The sequence below is a fragment of the Ambystoma mexicanum genome, chromosome 5p (genome assembly GCF_040938575.1).
Source record: "Ambystoma mexicanum isolate Mex_15411 chromosome 5p, UKY_AmexF1_1, whole genome shotgun sequence".
NCBI classification, from domain to species: Eukaryota; Metazoa; Chordata; class Amphibia; order Caudata; family Ambystomatidae; genus Ambystoma; species Ambystoma mexicanum.
The window spans coordinates 22657233-22679638 of NC_090930.1; the positions used below are offsets into that span (position 1 = coordinate 22657233).

At 50.3% G+C, this 22406-nt stretch overlaps 1 protein-coding gene across 3 annotated transcripts in view; it reads right to left on the reverse strand.

Moving 5' to 3' along the window:
- The window catches only part of OGT (O-linked N-acetylglucosamine (GlcNAc) transferase), an 810702-nt gene that overhangs the window by 615885 nt on the left and 172411 nt on the right, over positions 1-22406 (reverse strand). For all 3 annotated transcript variants that reach the window (XM_069612350.1, XM_069612349.1, XM_069612348.1), the window contains exon 6: positions 17769-17848. In XM_069612350.1, coding sequence (XP_069468451.1) covers positions 17769-17848 — 80 coding nt within the window. The remainder of the gene's footprint in view (positions 1-17768; positions 17849-22406) is intronic.

Genomic DNA, 22406 nt, shown 5'->3' on the forward strand with positions numbered 1-22406 from the left:
GCTGCTGCTCTGCGCAACAGGGCATTGAAAGTGGGCTGATCGTCAATTGGAGACGTGTTCCTAACCGGTGAATTGTCAGGAGGATTTAGGTTTAGGACATCAGTGTCGGAATATACTGATGGGGATTGCCAGGGGTGCGAAGGTCCTTCTTCTGGATTTTCTCCGAAGCCTTCCTCTATAATGTCTGGCCTGTCTTCCAGACATTCCTCCTGGTTCTGTCCTTCATCGTCCATGAAATCATCCTCTTTATTTATTTTTTATTTATTTATTTGCATTTATAAAGCGCACAGAACTGCCCTGGGGCATCGTGGCGCTGTTACAGCAGACTTAGTCATGAACACAAGCATAGGAATGTGTTTACAGATGTAACCGAGTTACATAGTACATTTCACATTGGTAATAAACATTGAGCTTAAAGGTTATGCTATGCTGTGGATACAATGCAAGCATGAGAGTGAATGTGGCAGACTTTAGCGGAATAGGAGGGTTTTGAGGTTTTTACGGAAGGTATGGTATGATTTTTCGTTCCTTAGTGAGGTAGGTAGGGAGCTCTTCCTCCAAGTATTGTTCCTCCCCAGTGAGGTCGTACACGTTATGGAAGTCTGAGGCTGTGTCCTGCTGGGGATCGACTAGTCTCGGATTCTTGGCCCTGGGGTCCTCCTGCGGCCCTTCTCTAGTCCTCTTGGGAGTTTGAGAGGTCTGGGTATTAATAAACCTTTCCATCCTCTCCATACAGAGGTGGAGTCTTTCCATGGTTTCATGGGGTACCCCAGAGCGGTCTGGCGGGGGAAAAATAGAGTCATCTAGCTGGAAACGGCTCGACCTCTCCCAAAGCGTCGAGGAAAGTGTCCCGTCGCCCTCCGAAAAACCTTCAGGTGTGCTGGGTGACCCCCCGACTGAAGGGGGTAGTCCCTGCCTTCCTTCGGGCTTTTTCGGCGTGTCTTTCGACTTGTGCGTAGCGCTCGCCGTGTCCTTCGGCGTACGCTTCTGGGCATCGGCTACAGCGATCCTCGCGAAGCTCTCAGCGACTCGTTTGTCGGCGGAAGCTTGCGTTTTCGACGCTACGGGTGTCGATCGTTCTACGGCGGTATGCGCCTTTTGTTGATGCGCGCCGGCCGATGGTTTGGGGGCGGCGCCCTTATTTGCCGAAAGCCCAGTCGCTGGTCGCGGTTGCGAGAGGGGCTTCGAACCCGAAAGGTCCGAGGAGGCCGCCAGTGGAACCTGCGTCTCGTTGGGCGCTGAAGCTCTTTTCGTCTTCGACGAAGAAGAGCCGTGGGTTGTGTGCTTAAGTGAGTTTTTGTGTGCATCAATGTCGCCGGGGAGTTCATCCCCATAAGCAGGGCGTGAGCCGAGCCCGTCGGGGCCGGGGACAGACGACGAAGCGCGCGAGCGCTCCTTAGAGGGGTTTTCGACTTCCATAGCGGAGGTCGTGTTATCGCGTTCCTCGTCACTGTCGGTGGTAGCAGCGGCGGGTGAACCTTCGGCCTTCGACATCGCGTAGGCCGCCCACCTTTTAACCCTACGGTCTTTTAGAGTTTTAGGCTTAAGAAGCCGACAAGCCGCGCAACCTTCCTCCTTGTGATCGAGGGGCTAACAGCGGTTACACCGTGAATGCTTGTCCTTCCAAGTAAATTTGCCCTTGCAAAGCGGGCAAAACCTAAAGGGTGTCCTCTCCATAGCCGAGGCAATAAATCGCGATAACCACCCCAAGGGAAAGGAAGGGGAAAGGGAAAGGCATTCTCAGAAAAGACCCAGAGATGTCCCACGACCCCACTCTCCCTACTGTATATGGCCTGCGAGGCCAGGCCACGTGTTTGGCAACGCCGAAGGATTTCCTCCGCTCGACCCTCCGTCGAAGATCTTGCTCGGCGGAGAACAGCTTCACAACTGCGTCGAGGGAGGGATTATTTAATATTAATGAGAAAGCTACCAAAGGTCTAGGAGTTGCAATGTCTCTCGAGGAGCTCCGCGTGAAGGCGACCAGAAGCTGGGCGGAAAAAAACAATCTGAGGGACCTCGACGCGTGAGGGATTGTGGGTACAACGCACGTCACTATAGGGATAGTGTTTCAGACACGCCTTGTCGACGTCCCTTTTTCGACTACGAAAAACAAAATGCAATACTCCGCAGTGACCACTGGATGTCGGACCTATGCACAGCATGTGATTCTAAGCAGATTAACAAACATCAGAAACAAAATTATCAATTTTGGTTGCAAAAATATTGTCAGGAAACATGAACTTTAACTATGCAGTCTTAAGTATGGCAAATTATCGTTGAGCTGTATCCCGTAATATAAGATAATTGAAAGGACATTTTAGAAGTTTATTTTATACTAATGAAAGTTGTTTTTTTAGAACCTTGATATTAACACATGAATAATTTTGATCTATTTTAATGTTGGTACTTGAACTAAGCTCTTAGTGCAGTATTGTAATTCAAGAACCTCTAACATCCACAAGGCCTTCTGTGGCCTGGGACCCTGCTATCTCCAACTATCCCTCCCTAAGTACTCCCCCCCCTGCTAGAGCCCTCTGCTCCTCTAACTCCAACTCTTTGATTGTCAAACGCTTCTCCAAGCATAGATTGGGACACAGGCCTCTCTCCTCGGCTGTTGCCTCCCTTTGGAACAGCCTCCCTAAGACTTGAGCCGGACCTCCATATGTTCTGGAAACTGCACAAAACACTGCTTTTCTCTACCTCTTTACCTGCTAATCACCCCAGTGCCGCCACTATTGGTGGCCTGGTCCTCGTGAATCTCACAGGCTACCAGGCCCTACTACACAGTCAATAACAGCAACCTCCCTCCACTGCGCTGCCCCTACAGCACGGTGGTGCTACATCCCACCCTTGGAAGTCGCTGGAACTTTCACTTAGTTTGAGGCCACCTCCATTGCACACACCCCCAGACCCTCCCACTAGCACCCATCCCTATCTCCTGCACTTCTTCACTGCACATCCCAATACCACAAGGCCTAGTAGGACCACGACCGCATACTGTTTTTCTCTACCCTGTACCCTTCACATTTAGCCTTGTGGCGCTCTGAAAACAATTCTGTTGCAGAAGTGCCAAACAAATGCTCAATCAAAAATATATATACACATTTTGTTAAGTGGATAATTGTTTAATTTTAACATAATTAACTTATTTTTCTTTTGTTGTTTCAATGTATGGTATATGTATGTGGTTTATTACCAAAATACCCAATATTTTAAACAAATGTAATTGACCCTGCACCCTGAGGAAGGAGTGCAATACAAAGATTAAAAAATCCCCAATAAATTAAGCGTAGTCCTTAGAATACAAGGGTTTGGAGGAAAACCCCAGACAAACTAGAAAAATGTTACAGTTCATGTATGTACTTCAGTGTCACTTGGAGTAGCAGTGTTGCAATAAGTGCCCCATGAGAAATAACAGGACAGTCTGTAGGCCGACATGGGAATATTGAGAAAAGCCAGGTAGGTCCCCAGTGCTTTCTACAGGTACAAAGAAAGCAAACTTCCAAAATCAGGCGCAACAACTCACAGGTGCCTGGAGACGAGGGTCTTCAATGACACATCTAGCCAAGGACCAGTGGAAGGTAGTCCTGCCGTTTCATTCCAGAATGCCAGTTCACAGAAGGCAAAATCCTGTAATTACAAATCTTTTGGAGGGCGAGATGAAGGATCCCGCCACAGAGAGTCGACCCGACAGCCCAAAAGCACAATCTTCACAGGAATGGGATCACCACCATCCATAAGTGAATTCAGATGGATGAACCTGCACAAGGCAGAGAGCAGCGGCTTAGCAGGCAAATAGTGGCAGCAAAAGTGGCCCCTGTGGCAGGACTACAATGCCAACTGCCCAGAGAAGCATGGTATGTAGGTGGAGTCCCCGCACTTCAAGACAGAGGCAGCATCAATTTCCATGGTGGGAGACGCTGGCGGTAAAATGCATGAACAGCCCAGAAAACAGTTCAAGAACCCAAGGCCTGGTCCAATCAGATAAGGACGACGTGATTAATCCAGGGAAATCATCCCTTCTCTCTCTCTCTCTCTCCCACGGGGAGCCATCCCCTTTGGGACTAGGGAGGTGCACCTGTTAAACAAAACACTTGCTAGGGGCAGAAAAAGCTCAATTTACCTTTGCCTGTGCTTGGTTGTGCTGCCAACCCCCCTTCAGTAGGCCAGACCCACAAGACCAATGATGATGTGTCATTACATGGAGGCTTAAAAAGACCGAGACCCTTACCTGGAGAGGAGCTGCCACTGGAAAGCCAAGCCACAGCTGGCAGACGCACAGACGAAGCCTAAGCTGCAGCGCAGTTCAAGTAGGGCCTGTAAACTGGACCATATCCCATACGTGGTGGGCGAAGAGCCTGTGCAACGCTACCAAGCCCAGAAGGGCTGCAAGTCCCAAGCTCCAAGGTCTCTGGTGGATGGAGACTGAACCACTGCAGTACCAGAGAACTTTCGAATCATGACACCGTACCAGAGAATGAACCGCAATATTAAGTCACCACTGTTGCCCGTTTCATAGAAGTCTCTTCCAAACAGGTTCCCACTTGCTCTTCTAGAAACATCAAGGACGCTATTGGCTGTCTGGCCCTTGCTGATCTCTGTAATCACTCCTTTGTTACTGGTTCTTTCCCCTCCTCTCTCAAGCACTCGCTTGTATTTGTATTTATAATATAGCGCCTTAATACAAGTCGCTTTACAATGAACAACAAAATATACAATAAACATGGAACAGTAGAAGCAATAACGGTAAACATGAGTCAAACCAGAAAATCAGCATGTAGAACAATTTACATATGATAAAGAAGAGGAGCGGAGGGGGGTGGAGAAAGAAGGAGGGGGGTAGACATAATAGTTTGTGAGTAGTAGGAAGAAGGGAGATTTAGAAGAGAAGGGGAAGATAAAGAGAACACAGAAGGGTACAAGAAAGAGGGAAAGAAAGGTGAGGGGGAAGGGTAATGAAAAAGAAGAGATCAGTGAGGAGCGGAAGGAAGAATAGGAAAGGGAGGAACGGATAGAGAAAGGTAGGGAGTTCCAGTGTAAGGGGCAAGGAGCTGAAAGGAACGGAAACGAGAATAGGCACAAGGGGGTGGAGGAACTGAAAGCAAGAAGAGATTGGCAGAACGAAGGGAGCGAGAGGGAGGGTAAAATGAGAGAAGAGAGGAGAGGTAAGGAGGAGCAAGGTCGTGAAGAGATTTAAAGACCAGACAAAGGAAGTGAAATTTAAGTTGGGAATGGAAAGACAGCCATCCTAGCTGAGAAAGTGTGTTGGAAATAGAGTCATGAGGAGAGAAAAGACAGAGGGTGCGGATGGCAGAGTGATAAAAGTTATCTGAGGGGGGCAAGGTGTGAAGCGGGTTGACCAAAGAAGAGAGAAGAATAGAAAAGACGAGAAAAGATGAGTGAGGAGATTAAAAGTGTGGTAGCATGGAAGGTGAGAGGAACAAACTTTATGGATGTTAAAGAGATGATAGCGACATGCCCGAGAGGTGAGGGAGATACGAGGACTAAAGGAGAGGGAAGAGTCAAAATAAATGCCACGATTACGAGCATGGTTGAAAATAGGGAGACTAGAAGGGGGAAAATGAATAGAAGGAGAGGGAGGAGGAAGTGTGTTAGATGGAAAGAACTAGACTTCAGTCCTGTCAGTGAAGAGGGAGATGGTGAGATGACATCCAATTTTTAACGGCAGTAAGACAGGAAGAGACATTGAGATGTAAGTCTGAGGTGAATTAAGAAAAGGAGAGGAACAGTTGGGTGTCCTCGGCATAGAAATGATTAGAAATCCCGAAGGAGGAGATGATAGGAGCGAGGAGTGAAGTGTAAAGAGAAAATAAGAAGGACCAGAGGACAGAGCCTTGGGGGACACCATATTCGAGAGGGAGGTAGATGTTTGTCCACCCAAGAAACCCTTGTGCGCCGACTCTTTAAAAAACAGTGAGCAGACCGTACCTGTCCAGTCAACTACCGCCCTGCCCTATCTCCAACACCCACTTCCGGGGGAAACCGGAGAAGTTGGCCCTGTCCCATCTCAACTATCACAATGAACTTGTTGGTGGTCTCCATGACCATCAATCTGGATTCTGAGCACCCAGAGGTACAGAAGAACAAGTTACTCTTTCGATAGGATGCTCCGACGACGTATTCCATATCTATGACAATCACCACAGCTGTGCTGCTTCGGAAAATTTTCAGCATCTGCGTCGACACGCTGTCCTCGAGGGCCTCCGTCGAGCCCACGTCACCGGATGTTATAAGTAGGACGCACGACACCCATAGCCTCAGTTGTAGTTTTTTCCCCCCCAGAACGTGTGGCACCAAACTACTGCCAGTATGACCACAGAAAGCCTTGCGGAAACGTAAGCTGAAATCGCATAAGAAATTCTGTAGCGAGGGAGGGAGTGATATGGAATATGTTGTCGGACCATCCCATCGAAAGAATGTTAACGGGTAAGAGAGTAACTTGTTCTTCGAGGGGATTGGGTCCTCCGACGTCGACTCCCAAAGCAGTACCAACGTATGGAGGAGGGAAAAATAATTTAGAATATAAAAATTTAGAATGTCCAATCAAATTGGAGTAAATGACCGCCTTGCCAAAGGCCAGATCCTGCCCATGGATGGAATCTAGGGAGTAGTGTTGTACAAAAATATGGACCGAAGCCCAAGTGGCAGCTTCACAGATGTTTCGAATAGGAACGCCCCTCTGCAGGGCAGTAGAGGCAGCCATACCCCTAGTAGAATGGGCCCATAAGCCAACCGGAGGGTCCTTACCCGCCAAGCGATAACCTTCAGAAATTGCCAAGATAATCCATCTAGACAAAGTCTGCTTAGTAACAGCTTGTCCCAAACGCCTTCCAGTGTTACCTATAAAGACCTGATCGTCCACTCTGACCCGGGACATGCGAGAAATGTAGAAACTTCAAGCTCTCCTAGGATCCAACCTATGGAGCCTCTCCTCTTCCTTACCAGGATGCGGAGGAGGATAAAATGCCGGAAGAATGACCTTCTGGCTTAAATCTAATTCCGAGACAACTTTCGGAAGAAAGGAAGGACAAACTCCAAGGGCAACCCTGTCCTTATGAAACACAGTGAAGGGTGGCTTAACTGAAAGTGCCTGCAACTCACTCTGCGAGCGGAAGGAACCGCGACTAAAAATACAGTTTTAAGGGTTAACCGTCTCAGAGGACAAGAATGTAAAGGCTCAAATGGAGAACCCATTAGGAAATTTAGAACAAGGTTCTAATCCCAACAAGGCACCTAGAAAGGTGACGGCGGAAAGACATCAGTGAGCCCTTTGAGAAAGTGAAAAATTAAAGGAATTTTGAAATATGAACACTCCTCCGACGAGCGCTTCAATAAGGACAGCGCCACCAGGTAACCTTTAATGGTACCCACTTGCAGGCCCTTGTGGGCTAACGAAAGCAAAAAAGACAGAACCAAAGGAATGTCACATGAAAAAGGATCCACATTCTTTACCTACACCAGTCGCAGAACATTCGCCAACGGCAATGGTACAGGACTTGGTTGCAGGCCGTCTGGCCAAAAGCAACACCATCACATCTTCAGGGAGGTCCCAAACCTTATACCTCAACCTTTCAGAAGTCAAGTGTGACAGTTGAGGGATCTGACCTCTGGATGGAGAACCTGACCCCCCCCCTCCCCTGAGAGCAGATCATCTCAGTAGGGAAGACGACGTGGAGGGCAGATGGACAAGTCGAGAAGGTCCGGGTACCACGTTCTCCGGGCCCATGCTGGAGCTAGGAGGATCATCCGGGAACCGAACCTTGTAACCTCCGCAGCACTTGCGGGATGACGGGGACCTGAGGAAACGCGTATAGCAGTGCGAACTACACCACGAACGCGTCTAAGGCTCCTCTTGGAGGAAATTCCCACAAGCAGAACCTCTCGCACTTCCGGTTGACACTGGAGGCAAAGAGATCCACTTGAGGGGTCCCCCAAAGGGCGAAGATCTCCAGGAGAATCTCCTGAGCCAGCTCCCACTCGTGAGAGATCGCGCTCTGCCTGCTCATAGCGTCCACCGTCTCGTTTTCATCTCCAGCCAGATGAACTGCCGAGATCGAAATTTCCTGCTGGACGGCCCAGAACCAGAGCTGCATCGCCTCCCTGCAGAGGAAGTGACCCTGCCCCCCCGCCCCCTTTTTGTTGAGGTAGTGCATGGCCACTGTGTTGTCCGTCAGAATCAGGACATTCTTTCCTCGCACAGTCGGCAGAAAAGACTTCAGGGCAAGCCTGACAGCCCTCAGCTCCAACAGATTGATATGGAGTCTGGACTCCGACGGAGACCAACGACCGCTGACTGTCAACTCGTTGGCATGGGCTCCCCATCCCATGAGGGATGCGTCCGTCGTGATCGTCACCTCCGGCCAGGGTACCAAAATGGAGACCCCCCCCCCCCACATCAGATTGCCATCAATGGCCCACCACAGAAGGTCCTGGGCGACCGAGGGCGGCACCTGAACAGGGTCCGACATCCTGCTGGAGGACTGCATTGCAGAGATCTCATCCGCAACCTGGCCTCTGGCACCAGAAGAATGCAGGATGCCATGAGGCCGAGCAACCTCAAGAACTCCAACGCCGGGAGACTCTGGGCATACTGAAACTTGTGCACCATCTGCTGAATGTGATGAGCCCTCACTGCTCTGATGTACTGGAGGCGCTGAGTTGGCGTCAAGTGGGACTTCAAGTTGAGGGAGAAGCCGAGCTTGTGAAGGGAGTGGCAGGTGACGGACATATTATCCAGGACTTGCTCGGGAGAGCGCGCCCTGATCAACAAATCGTCCAGGTAGGGGTAGACGTGAATCCCCCCTTTCCTGAGATACGCTGCCACAACCACGAGCTTGGTGAAGACCCTCGGACGGAGGTCAATCCGAACGGCAGGACCCGAAACTGAAAGTGAGAGTCACCAACTGCGAACCTCAGGTACTTATTGTGCTTGGGATGGATCGGCACATGAAAGTAAGCGTCCTTGAGGTCGAGAGACACCAACCAGTCCTGAAGTTGAAGGGCCTAGAGGACTTGAGAGAGTGTAACCATCTTGAACTTGTTCTTCCTGAGGAGCCTGTTCAAACCGCACAAGTCCATGATGGGTCTCAATCCCCAGTCCTCCTTCGAAATCAAAAAATAAGGGGAAAACCATCCCTTCTTCCTCCCCGCTACAGGCACCAGTTCTATGGCGCTTTTCTCCAGCAGGGATTGTATTTCCTGTGCAATGAGCGGATCCGGACTCTTCAAAGAGATTCCCTGGTGGATTGTCGCGAGGCCTCTGCCGGAAAGGAAGACAGTAGCTGTGGGCTATGATCTCCAGAACCCACACATCTGAAGTAATGGCACACCTCTCTACAAGATGCTGCGCCAGCCTTCCCCCAACTGGCGAACCATGGGACATGGCCTCATGACTGAGCTGAAGCGGCTGCGGAAGTGCCTGAGGGCAAAGAGGCAACTGCCCGGGCAGCTTTGGCGCCTCGAGTACCCGGTTATCCACCTCAGGTACTCCTACGGTGGCCCCTTTGACTAGCGGCTCCTCTCGATCTACTAAAGGATGAGTAATATCGAAAGGAACCTCCCCTCCATTGCTGTCCCCTAGGATGAAAAGGCAGAGGTTGGCGAACTGCAGCGCTCAACGACTTCACTGCAGCTTTGGAGGTCTGCAACCTCTCAAGCCTCTTGTCAGCCTTGCTGCCAAAAAGATGTTCACCATCAAAGGGCATGTTGAGGAGCAGAGCTTGCACATCCGCAGCAAACAACGACTTCCGCAACCACACAAACCTGCATATTACGGTGCTCGCCGCCATGGACCGGCTGACACAATCTGCCATGTCCAGACCCGACTGAACGGACTCACACATGGCATCCTTGCCATCCTGCACAATAGCAAGAAAACCATCCCGTTCCTCCCCTTCGGGAGGATGTTCAGCCGCTAACGAAATACAGCTCCACAGTGTGTGTGAAACGTGACAAGGCACACACGGAGTTGGCTGCCTGTAAAGCCATACCACCTGAAGAAAACACTTTCTTCGCCCAAGCATCAAAACGCTTGTCGTCCCCATCAGGAGGGATGGTAGGGTACGACACCTGCTTTGCTGGGGCTGTAGCTGCCTGCACCACCAAACACTCCGGAGTGGGGTGCGTGGTCAAGTAACAGGGGTCGCTACTGGCTGGCGGTATTTTCGCGGCAAAGACTTGCTCACTGCCGGGAGACTCTACGGAGCAATCCAAGCAGCTGCCAACCTTCTCTGCAAGGCCATATGGAATGGCAGTACCGGGTCAGTTGGTGGACCTTGGTCGAGGATATCTGTCGGGTCATCCTGCAGAAAATCCACTGGTGGCGCCGACCACCCCAAGTATTCCGTGACCCTGGACACAAGGTGCCAGTACGAGGACTCGGCATGGGTGCCAGGCTAAGGCCTACAGAACTCCACCTCCGGAGAGGTCTCCAGACCACTGGCGTCGCGCAACGACTGACGCAGGTCTTCAATCTGGCTATGACCAGACAAAATCCCGTCAGGTACCTCCTCAGGAACCATACCTTCCTCAGACTCTTCATCCACCTCAGAAATGTAATCCAGAGGCTGGAATGAGGGCACAGAAAAAGGGACAAAGATATTTTTAGCCTTGCCCAGAGCCTTTCTAGAGGGTTCCACCGAGCCACGGGGGACCTCCGACAAAGCAGCCTCGAAAGGCATCAAGGGTGTCGAAATCAGCGTCGACGTCGAGCGTGGTGCCGAGGGTGGAGCCCCAAGCGCGTCCTTCGACAGCCTGAGCGCCGATGGCGTCGATGGCTTCCTCAGAGGCAGAGCCTCGAGAAAGTTCCTCGATGACCTCGGCGCCGATCTCTTCTTCAAAGACCTCACAGGCTCCGACAGTCTCGAGGGCGTCGAGGATCAGGACCTGGAACGGGCATGTCTAGAGCGACCATCCTTATCGAAAGTGCCGAGTGATCGCGACGACCACTCGAGCCCAAAGGCGTGCAAGTGGCATCTCTAGCACGGTCACAGCTGGCGTCTTTCAACAGCATAGATGGACCAGAGCCCTGCGACAGAAAAATCGCCAGCATCTCCTGTCGAAATTAATCCCATTCCGCAGGAGTGGAATGCTTCTTGGGACAAGCTACCTGCTGACGGGCGGAGTCCTCGGACAAGGATGGCGACCGATGCCAGCGCTTCCATGAGTGCCTCGAAGAGGCCGAGGAATGGCGGGACCTACTCCTGGACCGAGACGCCCCCCCGGACTTATGCCGACAATGCGGAGAGTCACCCCTCGAATCGTCAACCGAAAGCCCAGTGGATCTCGACTTCCGGGGCTTGGCAACCTTACCTACAGAAAGCTTCTTATGCTCCCGCAAGGCCTTCGATGTAAGCGACTGGCAGTCTACACAGTCATCCGTGTCGTTGTCCTTCCCGAGGCACCAGAGACAGGCGTCGTGCAAATCCGTCAACGACATCTTGGACCAGCAGTCCCGACACTTCTTAAAACCCAGCCGCGGGGTGGAAGACGACGAAGACACCATGGAACGAACAGGTTCGAAGAACCAAAAGAACAGAACCCAGGAGAACCGAGGCGCGGCGAGATCTCTGAAGCGAACACATTCGCGGAAAAAACGGAACTGAGGATACGGGCATCGTGCGTCCTACTTATAACATCCGGTGACGTCGGCTCGACGGAGGCCCTCAAGGACAGCGTATCGACGTCATCGACGCAGGATGCAGACAATTTTCCGAAGCAGCACAGCTGAGGTGATTACTGTCAGATATGAATACGTCGGAGGACCCAATCCCCTCGAAACTGCTCATCTGAACTCCTGTGAAGACCTGCTTGCATCCCTGGAATCCAAGTCCCCAGCTGTCCTTATCGTTCTTGATCTCTCCTCTGCATTTGGAACGTTCAACCACTCCATTCTCATAAAACTCCACGACACCCTTGGTATCTCGGAGCAGGCACTGGACTGGCTGATCTCCCTTACTGACTGCTCCCCTCAAGTCATCCCGAGCACCTTCTCCTCCACTTGGTGTCCCCCAAGGCTCTACCCTCTCGCATTGGCTCTTTCACATCTACATTACACAGCTGGCACTCATCTCCTCCTTCTCCCCCAACTTCCAGTGCTATGCTGATAACTCTTCAAACGTCCTGCTGACCCTCTTGCACATTCCATCAACCCTGCCATCCAGGCCTGGTGCACTTCCGATGATCTCTGCCTCAATGTCAGCAAAACGGAGATCCTTCCCATTGGGACCCCTGCCCCCGACTTCTTCCCTTCACTCTGGCCTTCCTCCATGGGCTCTCCCCCTGCTCCCTCTTCTGGAGCCAGAAACCTTGGAGTCATCTTCGACTCCTCTCTCTCCTTCCTCCCTCACATTCAGGACATTGACAAGAAGTCCCACTTTCAGCTCTTCCTTAAATAGCCTCCTCCTGAATCTTTCTTCTTACACTTTGCGATCTCTCCAGCTAATCCAGAATAGGGCAGCAAGACTTATCCTTGGCCCCAACCCCAGGGACCACATTTCTCCTGCCATAAAATGTTTTCACTGGGTCCCCGTTGCTTCACTGATTAAATTCAAATCTCCACCTCATAGCCCCCAGCTTCTGTCTATCCTCAGCACATGCCTCGGCTTACCCTCCACCGTGGCGGCTCCGACTTACCTTACATTGACTTCACTTGTTGCTCACCCATGAGTACCTATCCCATTTCCCCTCCCTTCAACACTTGCACACTCACCTGGCACCCCTTGCCCACTGCATTGCCGCTCTCTGCTACAACTTTCAGTGCTATGCAGAAGACAGCTTGTTTTCAGGCTTCCCTTCACCATCTCTTCTCCCTCCCTCATCTCTAACATCTGCCATCCAGAAGCTTCCTTCCTTCCTTCCTTCCTTCCTTCCTTCCTTCCTTCCTTCCTTCCTTCCTTCCTTCCTTCCTTCCTTCCTTCCTTCCTTCCTTCCTTCCTTCCTTCCTTCCTTCCTTCCTTCCTTCCTTCCTTCCTTCCTTCCTTCCTTCCTTCCTTCCTTCCTTCCTTCCTTCCTTCCTTCCTTCCTTCCTTCCTTCCTTCCTTCCTTCCTTCCTTCCTTCCTTCCTTCCTTCCTTCCTTCCTTCCTTCCTTCCTTCCTTCCTTCCTTCCTTCCTTCCTTCCTTCCTTCCTTCCTTCCTTCCTTCCTTCCTTCCTTCCTTCCTTCCTTCCTTCCTTCCTTCCTTCCTTCCTTCCTTCCTTCCTTCCTTCCTTCCTTCCTTCCTTCCTTCCTTCCTTCCTTCCTTCCTTCCTTCCTTCCTTCCTTCCTTCCTTCCTTCCTTCCTTCCTTCCTTCCTTCCTTCCTTCCTTCCTTCCTTCCTTCCTTCCTTCCTTCCTTCCTTCCTTCCTTCCTTCCTTCCTTCCTTCCTTCCTTCCTTCCTTCCTTCCTTCCTTCCTTCCTTCCTTCCTTCCTTCCTTCCTTCCTTCCTTCCTTCCTTCCTTCCTTCCTTCCTTCCTTCCTTCCTTCCTTCCTTCCTTCCTTCCTTCCTTCCTTCCTTCCTTCCTTCCTTCCTTCCTTCCTTCCTTCCTTCCTTCCTTCCTTCCTTCCTTCCTTCCTTCCTTCCTTCCTTCCTTCCTTCCTTCCTTCCTTCCTTCCTTCCTTCCTTCCTTCCTTCCTTCCTTCCTTCCTTCCTTCCTTCCTTCCTTCCTTCCTTCCTTCCTTCCTTCCTTCCTTCCTTCCTTCCTTCCTTCCTTCCTTCCTTCCTTCCTTCCTTCCTTCCTTCCTTCCTTCCTTCCTTCCTTCCTTCCTTCCTTCCTTCCTTCCTTCCTTCCTTCCTTCCTTCCTTCCTTCCTTCCTTCCTTCCTTCCTTCCTTCCTTCCTTCCTTCCTTCCTTCCTTCCTTCCTTCCTTCCTTCCTTCCTTCCTTCCTTCCTTCCTTCCTTCCTTCCTTCCTTCCTTCCTTCCTTCCTTCCTTCCTTCCTTCCTTCCTTCCTTCCTTCCTTCCTTCCTTCCTTCCTTCCTTCCTTCCTTCCTTCCTTCCTTCCTTCCTTCCTTCCTTCCTTCCTTCCTTCCTTCCTTCCTTCCCCCAGAAACTCACTGCCTCCAGAGCAGCTCTGGTTCTCTCTAGGCTGGACTACTGCAACAGCCTCGTTCTTAATCTGCCCGATTGTACTCTCCGCCCTCTTCAACTCATCCAGAACAGGACTGAGACTTGTCCTTGGCCTCAAGCCCAGGGATCGTATCTCTCCAGCCCTGAAATCTTCATTGGCACCCAGTGGCTGCTAGAGTTAAATTCAAGACCCTCTGCATTTTCCACAATTCTTTCTGGGGCCAGGGTCCAAAATACCTTCAACTCACCCTCTGTAAATACCTTCCCACTCGAGCTCTTCGCTACTCCAACTCTCTCAGGGTCAGTCTCTTCTACAAGCAACGAGTTGGGGTAGATCTCTCTCCTCGGCTGGGGCCCTCCCTCTGGAACAGCCTTCCTGCCACTCTGAAACTTGAGAAGAACCATCTCCGGTTCCTGAAGCACCTCAAGACCTTCCTCTTTGCTTCTGCCTTTGCTCTATCTCTCCCTTGCTGATCTGTCTGCTTTGGCCCCGTGCACCTGGCTACCCTCTGATTCGGGCCCATGTCCCTGCCTACCCAGCCACACAGCCTCCTGGCAACCCTTGCACTTGGCTCTATATCTGTAACACTACGGGACCCTTACCTGCACTCATCAGACACCCCTTTTCTGCACTTTAAACCTTGCACTTGCCACCATGCTGACTGCACTTCCAGTTTTTTCCCTTGCTCAGCACTTTCCACCCCCTCCTTGCACTTTCCCCCTACCCTCTCCCCTGCACTTGCATGCGTTCTCATAGTCGTTGGGCCTATTAAGCTAGTTTGTTTTTGTCCTCCCTTGTGCCCTCCCTTGCCTCGTTGCGCTCAGAAACACATGCATTAGCGAGCGATACAAAAAATATCACTCACAGGGGCTGGCTTCTGAAACTCATCAATCCATTAACCAAAGGTCTTGGTGCCAGCCAATCAGGTGGGCCCTAAAAAAAGTATCCAGGCCCACCCCTACTGGAAACAAAGTGTGCACAACTGCCATTTATAATTCTGCCTCATGCTTTTCCTGAGCTAAGGATGGAAAGGCCTGTGTCAGGGTGCTAGTCAGCCAAAGGCAAGGAGAGAGATTAAGAAAGTGGCGGCGAAAGCCTCAACTGACACGCTTCATGGGTCGGATAATCGAGAAGGTGGGTGGCAGTGCTGGAGGTGGCTTGGCCTGAGGGGTAGAGGGTGAGCTTGGAGGAAAGGAGAAAATGATCACTCCAGGAGAGAGGAGTGGTGAGAGGGATAGAAAGGGGAAGGTCTGAAGAGATAACATCCAGAGTGTGCCCTGCAGAGTGAGTCTGGCCTGTGGGCTGCAGACGAGACAATCGAAACAGGAGTAGTCCTGCGTAGGAATGATAGAGACAGGAATCCACTCAGAGAAGATCAGGGCTACACCCCCTCCAGAACGGTTGGACCTGGGCACGGAGAGGATCTTGTAGCCGTCAGGGAGGAGTGTGTCAAAGCTCGTGACAGAGCTGGCCGTAAACCATGTCTCGGTGAGACCAAGGACATTGAAGTCAAGTTCTTCAGGAGGCGGCACAAATCTGAGGAGTGTTTGACAGCTGAGCGAGAGTTTAGAGTGGCAATATGGAGAAGGTTGCCGTCCTTTAAAGATTTTCAGGGAGGGGAAAAAATCAGAGGTACGCCCAGAAGAGGTGTAGAAAGGGCCCGAGGGGGGGGCAGAAGAGAAAGGAGGAGAGGGCAAGGTAGCCAAGGAGGAGACAGCCGGGGGAGGCAAGAGGACAGCAGGGGGAGGGAGGAAGTTGATGAGGCGCGGGAAGCGTCAAAGAGAAGAGTGGCCTGGGGGCCTTGGACCAAGACGGCATCATTCAGGTTAACATTTATGTTAAATGTTAAAGGTATTTGTACCGCGAACCGTCACCAACGGAATTGGTCCCCAGGCGCTCTGGCGGATCTGTAAACGATAAGGTGGGATGGGTTAGTAAGGTGAAGAGGGAGTAGGATAGTGAGGAGTGGTGTTCTGTTGGCAGTTTCAGCTCAGTATAAACCAGATACTGAGCTTTGGTGCAGGTATTGGATCAGTGTCAGTCCGTGTGTGCTGTTGCTCCGGCTTATGTGTTGTTGTAGTGTTGTGAAGTGCGTGCAGCTTGTGGAGTGAGAGATGGTTGTGTGAGTTTTTGAGCGAGATAAGTATTCAGTTTTTGAGGTTATATTGGTTAGTGGGTTAACTGACCTTTAGCATGCTTATATTCACAGTTTTCTCCGTGTGGCGCAATTGTTGGCCTTCACAGTCTTATCTAGAAGCGGCGCAGGTCAATGTTCAGAGTTCTATCTAGGTGTGGGCATGCTAACATTCACAATCTTATCTAGGAGCGGCGCAGGCTAGTGTTCACAGTTCTAAGTGTGGCACATGCTAACCGACAAGTTTCATCTGGGCGCGGGCATGCTATCCTTCAATCAAAACCTATCTGGATGCGACGCAGGCTATTATGACCTTAGAGGAGTCAAAGGAGGCCAGGAGAGCCTCCCACCGGGTGCCACCATTAAGGGAGAAGATCAATATCTACAGCATCATCCAGACCTGGAGGTCTACCAACCACCTATGCTGAATGATGACAAAACTGGGCTTCACATTAGCTCACCACATCACCTCAAAAACCTTGACCCGCCTTCTCCACTTTGTGCATCTATGGTAACATCACCCAAGTATCACCCCACATCAAAACACTAGGCATCTATCTCGACCAGCGCTTAATGCAGAAACAAATCAAATCGGTCACCTCATCCGCCGCCTATTCCATTAAACTAATCAATCCCTCCAGAAAATTCCCGACCACCAGCAACTGCCTCACCCTAGCCAGGGCCATGAAATTCGACAACTGCAATGCCATCCTCGCAAGAAACTCGCAAACAAACCTTAAACTCCAACTGATCCAGAATAACTCCCTCAGAGCAGTTTGGTGCCTGAAAAGATCAGACCACTTCTCTGTTGCTAGACGTGAAGCACACTGGCTACCTATCAGAGCACGCATCGAGTTCAAAATCCTATCCATCACGCATCGTTGTCTCCACAACACTGCCTTCCTTACCTCACGCATCGCATCACAAAAAAGCCTCACACTTGCAGCCCACGCTCCATCTTCCACCACACTGAACAGCCCCGGATTCAACAGAAAGAGCAGGCCTATTCTGCTTCACTACCATCGCCCCAGCCCTGTGGAACTCCCTGTACCCAAGATGAACCATCCTACCCAAGCATCAGCAAGAAAATAAAATCAGCATTGTTCAATAAATAACCCTGAACCTACTGCACAACCTCACCAGAAACGAACCACTTAACCATGATTGCTTCACTCTGACCTGTACTATCCTTACTGCGCCAGAATCTTACTGTCTAACCATAACAGGGGTGCTTAAAAAGCATTCCTGCCCCAACAATCATAGGCCTCACACCATAAACACAGGCAAATGGTAAAAGGCATAGGACTACTGCAAGGATGTGGGCCATCACTTGCAGTTGCAACAACGCTGAAGCATCAAGATGGGACAATTAAGGTCAGACACATTCGAAGACCGCAAAGTGACACCTGCTTCTAGGACAAGGCTTACAAAATGAACAGTTCAGGATGCTGCTGGAGTAGGGGGGCATTGAAGTGGAAGTAGAACGGGTGGCGAGAGACTACAGCATAGGTCCAGACAAGCATGCTCAATTAGGAATGATGAAAAGCTCATAGGGCCTGCAAGTCATACCTGTCAAAGATGCGTGCCTCCTTCAGTACGTTCCCCAGATTGATATAGGCGTCCAGGAAGTTTGGATCCAGAGTAACAGCCTGGAAAGGAACACAAAGGGGACACTACTTTAAAAAAAATAAAAATAAAAAATAAAAAAACACAACACTAACCCACCTGCAGACGCTGACTCCTTGCACAACACATGAACAATTGCCAAACCATGTCAACAGGTGAGCACGGACACTTATCATTGTGTACCACAAGCAATCAAAAAGCAAGCAAATCAGAAGATTACTGTACGTCGTCCAGCTCATTTAAATTCTACTGGTGGTTAGGATAGATTTTCCTTCTGCTGCTTTGCCCTCCACATACATCTATGGAATCTCTCCAAGATTAGGACTTAGGACACCTGGCTAGGCTCCAATATACAACCCAAGAAAATAGGCATGTGTATGTATGCTGAGGGAGGTCAAGACAGGGCGCTAGTTCAGGAGACTATATGTATGCTAGGCCAAATTTGACATTGGTGGTCACTGAATTTTAATGGCAGAGGTGTAGAGCTAAGTCTGGTGTTTCAGGGCGAAGCAGTTATGTGACCAGTTAGAACTTATTCGTCATAGTCGTAGCCGCATTCTGAAGTGTGTGGATGGATAGCAGTGTCTGCAACCGACATCCACCGAAGTGGTTCATTTACACATACCTTAAGCTCAGATGGAGCTCATCTTTGTTGTCGCTCATCCAATCTTCTGAATGGGAAGAAAAAAAAAGCCAAGTACCTTTGTGAACTTTTCTATGCACTGTGAGTTAGGTTTGGCAAATGCAATGGGCTGGATGTCCTAGAGCTTCTTCTAGGCTGGACAGAAAGGCTGCCCTAGAAACTAGAATGATAGAAATCTAAGCACAATCGACAGGTTACCTTTATAGTCTTATGTGATGAATCCTATGGATGCCTCACCGAAACCCTGCCTAGTGTCTCCTTCCAAGTGGCCAGGGAAATGCAGACTCTTTCTGATCCTGACCTTGGGGATGGTTCTGCGAGAGGATCAACTGGGAGGAGAAAAGGGTCAGGGGAGTGATGGATACTCATGGGATGAGACGTATTAGGATTTCACCCAGCTATCGCAGTATGTGATGGCTTGTTGCCATTAAAATCTAATGGTTCCACAGACTAAACATTTGAATGTGGATATATTCTGCCAAAAAACCGTGGTGTTGGAAGTAATGAAAAATGTTTTAGAAACTCATGCCAATAGACATTTTCCTAACTCCCAAAGGCATAACAAGAGGAAGTTATTGAATACTAAAAGAATTGTGACTAAAAATCTATATTCCTCTTTTCAAACCTGCTTTGTGGCCAACTCCGATGAAACTCCTTTGATAAATGTCCTAATGAGCAGTAGTCGGGACTCAGGTCATCGGGGACTTCAAGTCCCATAAAACACCCAGAAATGGGAGGACGAGGGAGCTATAGGAACAAAGATAAAGGAGTGGTCAGCTAATTGATAACAATGACCCACACCTGATGGAGAACATACAGAAACAACAAACTACCGTACTAGGCCTGGCAAACTAAGCCTAGTGCATTCTAGCTAATGTAAGTGCGCAGACAGGAAGGTAGGGGGAAGGGAACAAGTGTGCCCGGTCCAGCACGGCCATGGGTTAAGTGGAGAGAGGTTACCCTTCTCATAGAACGAATTGAGCAGTGCAGTAGTGATGAACAAAGTGCAGGGGCCTGGGGAAAGTGTGGACTGCCGGGGGATCCCAGGACCTGTGTGGCTCTGGAGGTGCACCAGGTGACCAGTCAGCAAACTGAGCGGAGTTAGGGAGAGAGGGAGGAGAGAAGTAGGCGAGAATTGAGAGGTTAACAAGGGAGAGCGAAAGGAAGGTCTTGAGGAGTTCCAGAACTTCATGCGATCAGGCTCAAGACACGAGAGGCAGGGAGGTTGTTCTGGGGGATGGGGGGGCAAGCCCACAGAGGATAAAGATCTGCCCCCAAATCCCAGTCTTGAAATTCGGCTCAGCCACAGAGAGTTGGAAGAGGACGAGCGGAGGGGTCTAGGAGTGTGTATAGGGAGATAGAGGTGTAGATAGCGTGGGGCCCCCGGACCCAGAAAGCCTTCTGGACTATATTCAGTGGGTCTTGAACTTGATCCTTGCAGACACGTGGAGCCAGCAGAGGGATTTCAGCACTGGAGAGATGCGGTCCCTGGGTTTGAAGCCAAATGTTAAAGGTATTTGTACCGTGCACCGTCACCAACGGAATTGGTCCCCAGGCGCTCAGGCGGATCTGTAAATGATAAAGGTGGGATGGGTTAGTAGGTTGAAGAGGGGAGTAGGATAGTGAGAGGAGTGGTGTGCTGTTGGCAGCTTCAACTCAGTATACACCGGGTGCTGAGCTTTGGTGTGGGTATTGGATCGGAGTCAGTCCGCGTGTGCTGTTGTTCCGGCTTATGTGGTGTTGCAGTGTTGTGAAGTGCGTGCGGCTTGTTGTGCGAGAGATGGTTGTGTGAGTTTTTTGAGTGAGATAGGTATGCAGAGTCTGAGCTTATATAGGTTAGTGGGTTACCTGACCTTTACCAATGCTAGCACTCGTAGTTCTGAGGAGTGTGGCACTTGTTGGACCTCACATTCCCATCTATACGCGGCGCAGGCCAATGTTTAGGGCTCCATACAGGTGTGGTCATGCCAACATTCACACTTTATCTAGACGTGACGCAGGCTGGTGGTTAGAGATCAGTCCAGGTGTGGGCAAGCTAACATTCACACATCCATCCGAACGCCACGCAGGCTGGTGTTCACGGCTCCGATTGTGGCACATGCTTGCGTTCATGTTTTCTAGGCGCGGGAATGTTATCCTTCAATCAGTCCTATCCAGATGCTACGCGGGCCAACCTCTATCTAGATGCGTCTGCCGGTCTGCGTGTGTTCGTCCGGTATGTACAAGCGGGGGAGAGTCTAGGTCTGGGTTTCATCTGGGTCTAGATTTGTGGTCAGTCTGTGTAGCCTTCCTTTGTGGCTGTTTTCCGTGATGTCTTGTGCTCTGTCGAGTGGTTGGTTCTTTAGCTTGAGTGTTTGTCCAATTTGAGAGTGGCCGAGGTTGGAGTTGTTTTCATCATTGCTTTGATGTATGGGCATTCTAGTTCGTCTCCGTAGTGGTTACGCTTTGAAGAGCCATGATTTGAGGAGTTTCCTGAATGCTAGGTGGTTTGTTGTATTCCGTATATTCTTAGGTAGGTCATTCCACGACTTAGGTGCCTGGTGAGAGAAAGACGATCCTCCAAGTTTTTTTCTGTTGAAGGGTTTTGGTTCCAGGCGTATGTCGGTGCTTGATCTTAGTGTTCTTGTTGGTTGATGTAGGCGTAGTTTGTCTCTTAGAAATTCTGTGGCTTGTTTGTGTATTGCTCTGTGCGTGATGCACATGGCTTTGAACTTTATTCGCTGTTTCAGTGGTAGCCAGTGTAGTATTTTTAGAGCGGGTGTGATGTGTTCTCTTCTGGGTAGCTTGAGGAGGAGTCTGGCTGCTGGAAACAGTAAGCCTCTGGGGAAGTGAGAAAAGGTAAAATACCTCTGATGAGGTGCAGATGGTAGTGGGACTTTTCTGAGATGCGAAAGGAGAAGATCAACACTAGATTTCTTTTGCCTCACTAGTGGGCAAGACCAAGGGAGGCCGGTCAGAGTGAAAGTGGAAAAGCGGGAGTGGGTATCCCAATGAGGACGATCTCTATCTTGCCGGCATTGAGGCAGAGCTCATTCGCAGCACACCACAACAGAATTCTGGACAGTCAGGAACGAGCGAGGAGGAGGCCGAGGGTAGCCTGAAAGAGAGCTGTGCGTCATCCACATAACACTGAAAGTTGGAGGTGAAGGCAGAGATCCTGCGGGCCAGAGGAGCCATGTAGACATTAGAACCAGGGGGATAGGTTTGACCCCTGGGGGACACGACAAGTAGACCGTGTGATATCAGCGGTAAAAGACACTAGTTCCAACTGGGAAGGAAGGTTGGAGAGAAAGCAAGGAAGGGCCTGATCTATGAGCCCCAGTGTGTCACAGAGACGGGAGATCAGGATGTTGTGGTTTACTATGTCGAAAGCAGAAGAGAGGTCAAGAAGAATGAGGACAGAGGGATAGTGCGAGTCAAGATTTGAGAGGTCTTCACGGGTGTTCAGAAGAGCAGTTTCTGTGCCTCTGCATGCTCCAAAGCCAGACTGATGGTCATGGAGACGGCCAACAGATAGAGTGTGGAGGGTAAGCTGAGAGATAGCCAAGTTCTACAGGAGTTTTCCCAGGAAGGGAGTGTTAAGAGATCGGACGGTAGTTAGCCGGAATGGAAGGGTCGGCACAAGGTTTTTTGAGCAGAGGGTCCCATGCTCATGAATATTCCCTGTCAGGCCAGGAATCCTCGGCAAAAAATGCTGGAGAACAACAGTTACAGGTAAGTAACTTGTTCCTTCTCCAGCTTGGGGTCTGGAATGGATTCACATGCTCATGAAAAAAGAATGCATAGCAGTACAACATTACACAACGACGGGAGGTGGAAAGGCTCAACAGAAGCAATTACTCTTACCTCCGGAACAGGCTCACCTTCAAGCTAACATGTTGTGTAGCACTGCTTCGCCAACCTAGAATCCCCATCGACACAGTAGAATCTCATCAAGG